We start from the raw sequence: 11,443 nt of genomic DNA, 5'->3' as shown, positions 1-11,443 counted from the left end.
CGAAGTCAATATTTTTCACTTCATTTGTCAAGTGTATGCATCCCCTAAATAGACACATTTCATCCTAAATGTTTCAGACCATCAAGACAATTATTAGTAACAAAGACAACTTGAGTAAATAAAAATGCAGTTCCTAAATGATGATTTTGAAAATAACCAGGTATACACCTGTGAACTCACTGTGAAAAAGTAATGCCACATATCTGGCATATCCCCTTGGTATATTGATGGAGAGAAAAACGACGTTTTCTTAAAAATAGTGTCAAATTCATGTTGCAAACAAGGGCTGCAAAAAAATGAAGGCACCCCCAAAAAATTACAAATTGCTGAGATTTCATGCTGATGATGCATAAAACAAATAAATAAGCCAAATTAGAACCCGAGCAGTCAAGGCTAACATGCAGCTCCACAATCATCTGTCTAAACATCCTTCATACTGTATGCAAACAACACTAAGTCTTGCAAGATACCCTAAACAAACATTTTCAACTAAAGTTACACAACTACGACAAAGTTATGATTGTACACAACATATGAAAAGTGATATGAGCTTAAGTTCATAATATAAAAGTCTGAATTTTTACCAGAACAAATGTATAAGTTAAAGCATGAAGTTGATATAGAGTAAAAAGATGCAGCACATATATCTAATGAAAGTTTGTTTTCCCCACACATTAAAACTCACATTGCAGTACCAAAGAGAGCATACCCATTAAATACACAGAGGCATATTCACGAATACAAAGTGCATTTGTAATTTTAAGCGCAACCGTCATTTTTTTTCCTCCTTGAAATACTTAAAATATAGGTTTAAAAAAATGATAGAGGCTATACTTTGGCTTTCACACCTGTACTTGCTAAAGCCAATATTTTATCTTCAGATCCTGGAAAAAGAAGGATGAGAAGAAAAAAAAATCAGCAAGTGCAACTTGCATTTCATTTATAATCATAATCAGTGTCCGTTTACTTACCTGTTGCCACTTTTACAAACTGGTTCAAAGAAGCTGTGGCATTTTCTGCCAGGAAAGTTTCATCCTCTATTGTGAGCTGTCAACAAATGAAGAATACTGTAATAAGAATGGTGAGGCCAAGTTGACCCTGTTACTAGGTAGGCCACATTGAAGGTAATTCTTCCAAGTATTAACATTTTATTTGCGCAGTATGTCAAAAAAAATACATATATTTATGATTTGTTTTTCAATATATATATGTGTATACAAATTTAATCTGCTAATCTTAAATTGTTACTTTTTAATCTTTTAAAATAACTTTTAAATATCTCCTCATTCTCTATTCGAGCTCATTCACAACACTCACGAATACAAAATAAAACACACTTATTTCTCTCTGATATCATTCCATCACTTCTCATTGTAAAATTACAACTTTATTAACATGTTAAGATCGTTTTTATGGGGGTGGGCGGGGTATGACCGTATTCTAGGAGTTTTTTTTTTCTTTCCGATGCACCACCACTCCTCATTTCATTCACCTTCTCTCCCAGCTTCCTTAGCGCTGTGAGCACCTCCATCTTTTGCTGCGTGTACTCATCCCGAGAAAGCTTCCCCACCATGACGTCACGGTCCATCTGTGCACAATAACGTCACAGGGCATCAGAGGGTAACCACACAAGCTAATACCCCCCCCCCCCCCCCCAGAAAATAAAAAAAATCCCAGAACATAATAATAAAAGATAGAGTTCCAACCTCTCCCAATCTGGTTCTGAGCTGTCCCGGCTGCTTCTTAGCAAAAAGTCGGATCACCTCTGGAGTTTTGAATGCTTGACTGATGGCAGCTTGGATGGCCTGAACAATACAAACCGGTAATGGATGGATCAGTACTCCTGCTGAGCATACAGTAGTAAGCCAGCCATTGATCATGAAAGCATGTTTTTTTGCAACCAACATCACAGAGCAGTAGATATTAACTACAGTGAACAAAATATATCACATAAGCAAGATTAGATGCTTATTTTATTTCTTTATTTTCCAGTAGTCTGGATGCTTGCAAGTCCATGCTGCCTCTCAAAGATCCATTTTGGTATGTGTGCACGCCACTTTGGAGAGGGTGATTGTGTTAAATTTGTGTTCACCTCACTGAAGTCACAAGGCATAAGTTTCTGAGTGTGTCCGTTGCACATACCAGCTGCATGCCGCTGAGTTCATCCACCAGAGTCATGTCTCCTGTCATGACCTTCTTCAGTGAGTCATTGAACTCACTCAGCTGCTCCAAAGTCTCGTTCTTTGTCTCCTCGTATTCTTCTTCATCAAGTTCTTCCCTGCAATAAATACGTTGAGAAAGTAAGAATGTTTTATCTTCGAGCATCCGTTAATTTTCTAAAGACGACAACGCTTGTATTGATTGGAGTTCCAGATAGATCATAAGACGGGTAAACCCTGAGTTGGTCGCAGGTAAGTAACCATTCGTACCCATATTAATACCCACAGTCTTCAATTAACCCATCGTGCATGTTTTGGGGGTGTGGGGGTAAGCTGGAATACAGGAAGGCCAGAACATATTCCGAACACGGGACCTCACAAGTTTTAGAGAAACGTGCGACTGTGCAGCAGAAAAACAAACGCTTAATGTTCTACTGTACGCATATCTGCGTTAACCACCTGCATTCTTCCAGATCCTGCAGCTGCTGCATCAGTCTGTCGAGTTGCTCCTCCATATTCTGTCTCAGTTTCCCAGTTTCTGACTTTCCACGGGAAGCCATTCTCAACACTTTCCAGCACCCAGATCTGTTGTAACACAGAATAGGGGTGTGTTTATTACACGTCAAGTCAACAAGCCACATGACCTACAATTTGGATAAAGTATGTTTTATCGGGATTTAACCAGCGAGCGTTCTGTTGTGGGTTAGCTGAACGGCGGGATAGCATGCTAAAAATTGGAAAACGGCTCACGGGTGGATGGTGCAGACAGGTCTTCACGTTGGATCCGTAGCGCGATTAACGTACAAAAATGTTAATATCTACTTCTTTAACCTGGCAACTGAAACCCGATTTTTCCCTTTTCGGTGCGGTCAAAACTGATCTGCTTGTTGATGTGCTTTCCGTTAGTGTTTGTTTGCGATCGCGAACGCAGCTCAAAAACGTGGGTGGGGTTCGCGACTTCTTCCTCGTCGACTCAGCCAATCAGCTTTCAGAAAGAAACGCATCCCCCACACGTCATCCAGTCATTGTTGACATACGCCGAGCGTCTGCTTTAACTAGCGTTGTCTGGTAAAAAAAGTACTTTAAACTATTTTATTCAAAATTCTTGTTATACAATTAATATTGACGCTTTATCCGTATTTGCTGTCGGTGTATTTTCTAACGTATCTCCAACGTGAGATGCAGAGGAGTAGTCGTTGCTGGTTAGGGTAAGAGTGAGGCTAACATGCTAACTTTGGCGGCGGTGTTTCCCATAATTGATAGCATGGTTAACCGAGCATACCATAGCTGACTGGACGATACTTGGGATGCGCTCATAACTGTATGTGTTTATGAATAACACGTTCACACCTATGCATTTATTGGGAATATGAAAGAAAGGTAAACCTAGAGAGGAAAACGTGCAAACACTACGCAGGAAGCCGGAATGAAACAACACTCGGAAACAATTCAATACTTACTGAAAAGCAGAAAAAATATTTGGACAATATCAATCTAATGCATGTTTTATACACCTTTCCTCTCATCCTAGCTGAAACCTTTCTATCACACATCACACCTGACATTTTTCTCCAGCCGTTCCAGCCTGCCTGGACACACTTCTTCACCTCTTTTCCAGCCAATGTTAAATACAGTATTAAAAAAAGAGATGTTTCCAAACTTTTGACTGCTACCGTAAAATCTCTCTGAGGTAAAAAAAATCATTTATACATTACTGTTCACAGTTTTTGGACAAGATTCATAACCATAACATTGTGCTGTCATTGGTGCTAACTATCCTCACAAACTATTCTTCCACTGAAGGGCTAACCCCTCGTAATGAGCACGGGGGACGAGGAGAGGACAAGAGTGGTCCTTCTGGCATGTGGGTCTTTTAACCCAATTACCAACATGCACCTGAGGATGTTTGAACTGGCCCGCGACTATTTGGAGGACACAGGTTGAGTAACATCTGTTCTATTAGGGTGGGGGTTTGGGGATGCGCACATGTGATTCTGACACAAAGTACTCAAATTCCATTTGAGACAGGTCGCTACAAGGTGGTGAAAGGCATCATTTCTGCGGTTGGGGATGGCTACAAGAAAAAGGGTCTGATTGAGGCTTTCCATCGTGTGAAAATGGCCCGACTGGCAACAGAGACCTCCGAATGGATCACGGCGGATGCGTGGGAGAGCGCGCAGCCTGAGTGGGTGGAGACAGCCAAAGTGATTCGGTTAGTGGTTTAACAACTTTCCTTCAACTGTGTTGGCCTAAAGACAACACTGCTCCTAAGTGTCCTTTATATGGTAGATCCTGATACCAGGATTTCATAAATGGATACTACAATTAATCAAGGAAAAATAATAAGTTGTTTCGTCAAAAGAGTAAACACAATAAATGTTAAAACAAGCCCAAGTCTCGTCTTCAGTTGAAACCCAAAGAATAAAAACATGTTTTAGGATACGTTTTAACGATGGACAACATTAACAACTCTAATCATTGACTTCCGCTATCTCCTCAGGCATCACTACTCAGAACTAACATCAGCCAAGCATGATGCCGATGAGTTGGACACTGTCAAGTATGCAAAAAAGAGACGCCTTGAGGAGAATCATGTTGAAAGTGCATCATATCACCACAAAAGAGGTACGTTATGACACAAACCATTCGATTGTGTTTGTGTTCTATATATACAGTGATACCTCAGCTTAAAAGCTTAATTGGTTCCCAGAAAGTGTGTGTAAGGCAAAAAGTTCGTCTGCCAATCATTTATTTCCCATAAGAAATCAGTAAAAATGAGAATAATCCCTTCCCAGGTCCCAATAAAACATTTTTTTACTAAATAAGCCTTAAAACTACACAAAATATACTTTATTTTATGTATAATAAACGTGGTATTGGATTGTAATTCAAGAAATAAACTGTACTGTATAATAGTGGTTTTATTTACCTTTGAGATGGTCATTGATGTAGTTGCCTCTTGATATCCGAATGAAGATGCCGTGCTTTCTCAGCGATTATACCCTCACTCACACTGTCCCCTGCTAGCTGCTTTTCATTAATCCAAATCAACAGAAGTTTTTCAACCTCTTCTATTGCCTGAGACCGTTGCTTAGACACCACAAAAACACCCCTAGCCACGCGTAGCAATGGTCGACTTAGCATACTGGGACGCTAAGTCACACAAATGCACACCTCGTTCGTGTTTTTCAATGATCTCCTTCTGCTCGACCAGAATTTTCTTTTGTGTCCTCTTCGGCTTAAAACTAAATTCGATAACAAACCACATCTGCAATCAAAGAAAGTGGGTGTGGAAAACTAGTCCGTCAGCCACCGTGGCGCTGTTCGACCGTGTGGTTTGTTGTTTATCCGACGGAAACTAGTCCGACAGCCATTGTGGCGCTGTGTGGTTTGGTTCGTCCGCCGAAAACTAGTTTGTATGCCAAGATTATATTCTCACAAATTTAATGTTCGTAAGGCGAAAAGTTTGTGAGCTAAAGCATTCGTAAGCTGAGGTGTGTGTGTATTAAAAAAAAAAAAAAAAACCCAAGGCTCGTTACCAAACCATCCGCTGAAATTCCAGAAGCAACCCATCTAATGCTGCTTTGCGGCGCCGATGTCCTTGAGTCCTTCGGGATCCCCAACTTGTGGAAGGAGGAGGACATCGTTGAGATCGTGGGCCACTTTGGCCTGGTGTGCATCACACGCGCCGGCAATGACCCCCACAAGTTCATCAACCGGTCGGACACTCTCTGGAAGCATCGCAAGAACATCCACGTGGTGCCCGAGTGGGTAGCCAACGACATCTCTGCCACGCATGTGCGCCGGGCTCTGCGTCGCGGTCAAAGTGTTAAGTACCTGGTGCCAGACGACGTACTTCGCTATATCCACACACACCATCTGTATAGTCCCGAGAGCGAGCAGAACAACGCTGGCGTGGTTCTTGCACCCCTGAAGAAATATTCAGGTGACGCCTCGGGTTTAAAACCTTTCGAGTGAAACGGACAATATTTATTGCAGCTTTGACAAGTGCCTATTCCATAACCTCTTTTGATTTGGACATACTACAGTGTGACCTTGGCTTACAAACTTAATTGCTTCCCAGACAGAGTAAGGCGAAAAGTGTGTATCCCAAAAATTAATTTTCCATAGGAAACCATTAAAATGTGAATAATTCGTTCCCAGGTCCCAATAAAACATAATTTTGTACTTTCTAATTTTCTAAGCCTTAAAAGTACACAAAGTATTTTAATGTAATATTTTCATGTAATAATTTTATGTATAATAAATGTAATATAGTATTATGATTAAAGAAATAAACTGTACAGTACAATAAAGTCATTTTATTTACCTTTGTGATGGTCGTTCATGTCTTGATGGAATGGAGTGTCCGGTTTCCTCAGCATTAAACACTTGATGAGGAACATAGGCTTCTTTCACCATCTTGAGGAATGGTCCCTTGTAGGTGCTTTCTCTGTGATAATTGTATCTAGTTCATCAATTGTGATCTATTTAGCTGGGTTTTGCATGAAGTGTACAGATGACTTGTGCGGGTTATTTGTGTCGCCTGATTGATGGGATATTTAACCTTCCAGTCTACACTCTGCTTTTGAACTATCAAAGTTGAAATGGGTCCAAATTTCACTGTTTTCTATCCATTTTCTCACAATGTTACTTGTTTTTTCCCTCTTTTCTTTTTTTGTTTCAAGCTCTGTCCTCTCCCTTTCATGTGTGTGTGTTTTCTCTCTCTCTGTCTGCCTGTCTCTTTCATGTTTAACCCCCACACGTGATCTTGACCAATCACGTGGCTTTAACCTAAGACGCCATTTTATTTTTTGGAGAACGGCCTCACTCTCTCTCTGTCTGTAAGCCCATTACCCACTGCTGCTTTCTTGACCAATCACGTGGCTTTAACCGACGACTGGGGGCGGGGAATAGAAGACAAAAAAAGTCCGCTGCCATTTTCTTGTTTGGAGAACGGGCTAATTCACGAACGACACATCACTCATTGTGGCAGCTCCGTCTGTATCCCGAAAAATAGTTCGTATGCCAAGGTAAAATTTTCATAAATGTAACGTTCGTAAACTGAAAAGTTCGTAAGCCAAGGGGTTCGTAAACCAAGGTCCCACTGTATTTCAAAATTCAATTGCGGTCGTTTTTATCTGGGATATGATTCATTTCAAAGTACAAACTTTCATCATCTTTTTCTCTTCGTACGGGCAATTAGGAATTGGTCATGAGCAGAAGCTAACTGGAATGATTGGTCACACATCATTCTGATGGACTGGCCTGGCACTTATTTTCAGTAGAAATTGAATAAAACAGTTTTTCAACTTGGAAAAGGTCTTTTATGTTATTGCAACATGTGAAAACAGCTCATTTCACCCTTTAAAAAATTGATTCAAAGTTTTAGGTAATGTTGTCACCTAGCGCCTCTGCCCGACAGTCCTGATGGTCCAGGCCCTTGACTCATTGACTGCCAGACGATGTGCAAAAATGTCTCCACTCCAGTGCCAGGGTTTTTGTCATTTTCACTCAAATTGCAGGACCCACAGAATATTGAGTTTTGGGACTAAAAAAACATTCAATGCCGCATAAGAAAAAGTTATATCGGTCTGGAGTTATTTTTTGCTTGAAATGGGGGCAACTGTACAAAAGGCAAATGTAGCCCCCACGTGGTAGGGAAAAACATAGCCAGAGGTCTGACCGCAGCTTGATTTGCACCCTCCCACAAGAAAAAAAAACAAAACCGAAACAAATTCGGGAATGGCAGTGGCTGAGTTAATCCGCTGCCATTTTAAAGTGCTAATTATTCGAGCCAAGTGTCACTTTGTGAGTTGATTTTGACGCTCGGCACTATCTGTGCCCTGTTTCCTGCATAGCTGGAAAGAGGAAGTATTTGTTTTTTAAATCTGCATGCCTCAGATATTGTCCTTGGCAGTCGATATTTATTTCTTTTGGGGGAGACCTTTAAAGGTGGGTGTGTCTCTTTCACCTGTCTCATGGATAAGAAAACAAAAGTGCATTCCTGCATTTTAGGCCTGCGGCCAGCGAAACCAACATTCTCCTTCTGCTGATAAGAAGTAACGAGTGCTTAGTTGGGGTTACATCCTTTTTTTTCATGGCTCTCAGCATTTTTCATAGAAATATGTGGCGTATGAATACATGTCTGTGAGTTGCCACAAAACCATTGATGGCGAATTGACATCCGTAATTGTACCTACCAGTTGAACTTGCCTCTTGTGAGCGTCTCCCTTTTTCACTGAGCTGCCGTAAGGACACACCCACTCTAATGCCACCTGTTACAGAACTCAATTTTCTGTCTTTTGGGAGAAGTCTTTGAATAAGTAGCTTCATAACTGCCTGTGTCATTTTTTTTAACTGCATTAAAAGGGTGCCCAAGAATGTCTGCAAGTTTCTGTGGCACTTGGGACATGCTCAGCAATGACAATTTTGAGGGCTTCATGATTGCATTAGGTAAGGTATCTGGCTCAAATATTTTATTGTTTTTGATGACAGAATTGTTTAGACTGAACATATACTGTACAATACGTATATGGGTAAATGTACTGGGACACCCGGCCAACACACCCAAAGTGAAACTATGTTGTACTCTCGGCAATTTTTACATCAGAGTCTATTTTCGAGTGCTTTCCAATTGCATTGGATGGAGTTCCACCACACAAATGTATCCAAGTATCCCTTTGTGGACTCTAATTGGATCATGCTGATTGAAAAAAAAAAACACCCTTACGAACAACCAAAGGCGAACTGGAACAATTTGGAACAATCTCCATGCAACCTCATATGAATTTGTGGGGAATCAGAGAGATGCTGAAAAAGCTATTTCATTATTACATTTCTGCCTGTACAGTGTCAAGCTATATATGAGCCAAATTTCACTCACAAGCTCCGTATGTTGTTTTATAGTCCCGTGAAAAAACTGAAAAAGGAGTGTTAAATGACCACTGACGCCAAATTGTTGATTGAAGGGAATTATTTATCAAGACTAACAAATACAAGTCAGTAGACAAAAATCCATTGACTAAAATTTTTGGAAGCTATTTAGGGTTCATTAGAAGCACATTATAAAATGATATGTGTGCGCTGATTAATTTAATGTAAGTTTGAACCTGACTGGGTGTTTCTGAACAGAGCCAAATCTTACTTGGAAGAGGATATGCACGTTTGTGTTACCACATTATCTTAGCTGTTATTATTCTTTGACTCTAGAATCCCCCCCCCAATTGAGTTGTACAGTTTAAATCCCACATTTGGATTGGATTAGTTATTATTAGTTAACTTTATTAGTCTCTCAGTGGAGAAATATACATTTCACAGCAGCAAAGTGATGAAAGTACAGTATAGCATGTAATAATGACAGACACAATGGCCTCGTTTTAATACGGCCTACAAAGTCCGGGACACACTTTTTTTATATTCGTCCACACCATCTTTTAACACGAGGATGTCAAACTCTTTTTTTTTTTTGCCACATTGTAGTTACTGTTTCATCTCACAGGCCGTTATGAATTTAGGGAAGCTATCACAATGTTTAATCCCATCCACATATTACATATAGAGTGCACAACAAATTAATAAGTAATTTTCAAATTTGAAGTAAAAATAATGACTGTTATTGTGATTTACATGGGACAATTTGAAAATTTGGTTTGGATATTAGCAAGCATCATGGAATTTCACAAGTTTGATTTGCTTTCACGGGCCAAATAAAATGATTTGAGGGCCAGATTTGGCCCCCGGGCCTTAACTTTGACACCTGTGTTTCAATACGTGCCATCTTTCCCCAGATATCAGCCCTTGCATTCGAAAGATCGCTCTGAAGCTGAAGTTGAGAAAGTTGATCGAACAGCAGGGAGACCAATACGTCATCAAAACATGTAGCACCTTCAGGAACTATACCGTGTCTTTCCGAGTGGGTCAAGAATTTGAGGAGTTCTCGGAAGGTTTAGACAACAGGCACATGAAGGTGAATACGAGTGGTCGATTAAACGATTGTGCAATGCATTTCGGTGAGCTTTCTCGTTTCTCTCTCCTGCCAAGCAGTCGATGGTGAGGTGGGAGGGGAACAAACTGGTGTGCGAACAGAAAGGTGCGAAGAAGGACAGGGGGTGGTGTCATTGGATTGAAGAAGACAAGCTTCATTTGGTATGACAATTTGCATTTTCTTGTTTTCTCTCTTATTTGCATCATCTACAATATACACTCTTTATAAATAAATACTGATAATAATAAAACGAAATTGTGTCGTGGCAAAAATGTCATCTTCTCTTCATATATTCAGGAACTTTATTGTGAAGGAGAAACCTGCACGCAGGTGTTCACGAAGGTCAATGACCGAAGCGGACACTAATTGTAAAAAAAGGACATTACAGGAAAGAAATCATCTGTCCTATGTGAGTTGTATGGGCTTAAATTTATGCCAATAGAGAGCAGTACCTGTCCAGCAATGACAACTCCGCATGGGAGATATGGTGTATGACTGTTGTTTACCACTGCGTCAAGTGTGTTCAGGTCATATGGGACAAAAAGAGCATTTTTGTTTATTTATACACTCCTTCATGTGTTTGTATTTGTATTACTGTCGCTTTTTTGTCGTCTTTTAGAATTATTTGTGTACATTGGACTCACCTGAAACTAAGAAGATCAATGTTAAAAACAAATCAACTACAGTATGTTACGCAACAGTTCTGGTTTCCTTCAAAGGGCCGTTATGACTGTCAACCCAAATAAATGTATGATCGGCTCATTACATATTCATCAATTTTCACCACCGCTTATCCTGTTCATTTAAGCTTTCTAATCAGAGACTTGTAAAATATGTTTGTTCAAATATTATTATATTTATTTTAAGGGCTGAATTGATGATGGAAATGCTTACAATCTCTCATCGTTTTAAAAAATTAAGACAATTTCCAATATCGGGATTTTTGCAAGAAACATGAAGTTGTTGGACAAATTTTGCTCCAGGGTCCACCTGAGGTGGAGGACCCGAAAGAAGGGTTCGAAGACTTCAGGTACTCCTGTGTGACATACTCAAGAGTGTCCGTATTGTACCGTAAATACTAAATTAATGTATATTACATTTGAAAATTATGTTCAGTGTTAAATTGTTTAACAAATAGATAATACAATATATATATATGTTCATCAACAATTGAATTTTAAGTGTAATACTACAAAGGCGCTTAGAAATGAAATGGATTATTATTATTAAAAATTGTTACCTTACATAGAATTGATTCACCGTGTCACGCTTAGTATGATGCTCCGCCCACCGTGAC

At 39.8% G+C, this 11,443-nt stretch overlaps 3 protein-coding genes across 8 annotated transcripts; 2 read left to right on the top strand and 1 right to left on the bottom strand.

Annotated features, from left to right (window-relative positions):
* Positions 1-143: 143 nt before the first annotated feature.
* Positions 144-3,092, bottom strand: lzic (leucine zipper and CTNNBIP1 domain containing). Its single transcript, XM_089010776.1, has 7 exons — positions 2,910-3,092; positions 2,619-2,744; positions 2,143-2,278; positions 1,707-1,805; positions 1,493-1,588; positions 972-1,047; positions 144-884 (listed from the first exon to the last, which is right to left on the bottom strand). The coding sequence occupies exons 2-7, from the start codon at positions 2,717-2,719 to the stop codon at positions 829-831; spliced, it is 564 nt and encodes a 187-aa protein (XP_088866902.1). The 5' UTR covers positions 2,720-2,744; positions 2,910-3,092; the 3' UTR covers positions 144-828.
* Positions 3,093-3,172: 80 nt separating this feature from the next.
* Positions 3,173-7,329, top strand: nmnat1 (nicotinamide nucleotide adenylyltransferase 1). 6 transcript variants are annotated; one of them, XM_089010726.1, is made up of 6 exons: positions 3,196-3,227; positions 3,735-3,849; positions 3,963-4,098; positions 4,188-4,371; positions 4,660-4,784; positions 5,722-7,329. In XM_089010726.1, the coding sequence occupies exons 3-6, from the start codon at positions 3,978-3,980 to the stop codon at positions 6,135-6,137; spliced, it is 846 nt and encodes a 281-aa protein (XP_088866852.1). In that variant the 5' UTR covers positions 3,196-3,227; positions 3,735-3,849; positions 3,963-3,977; the 3' UTR covers positions 6,138-7,329. The 6 variants fall into 6 exon arrangements, with proteins under 6 accessions (XP_088866881.1, XP_088866890.1, XP_088866852.1 ...); XM_089010721.1 differs by having other exon boundaries at positions 3,204-3,227; positions 3,691-3,849; XM_089010734.1 differs by having other exon boundaries at positions 3,218-3,236.
* Positions 7,330-7,621: 292 nt separating this feature from the next.
* Positions 7,622-11,407, top strand: rbp7a (retinol binding protein 7a, cellular). Its single transcript, XM_089010789.1, has 4 exons — positions 7,622-8,615; positions 9,950-10,128; positions 10,206-10,307; positions 10,444-11,407. The coding sequence occupies exons 1-4, from the start codon at positions 8,543-8,545 to the stop codon at positions 10,510-10,512; spliced, it is 423 nt and encodes a 140-aa protein (XP_088866915.1). The 5' UTR covers positions 7,622-8,542; the 3' UTR covers positions 10,513-11,407.
* Positions 11,408-11,443: the final 36 nt, after the last annotated feature.

This window comes from Hippocampus bargibanti, linkage group LG01, assembly GCF_051943395.1.
Source record: "Hippocampus bargibanti isolate YZ-2025 linkage group LG01, ASM5194339v1, whole genome shotgun sequence".
In the NCBI taxonomy this organism is placed as follows: domain Eukaryota; kingdom Metazoa; phylum Chordata; class Actinopteri; order Syngnathiformes; family Syngnathidae; genus Hippocampus; species Hippocampus bargibanti.
This window is presented reverse-complemented; position numbering and strand designations above follow the sequence as displayed.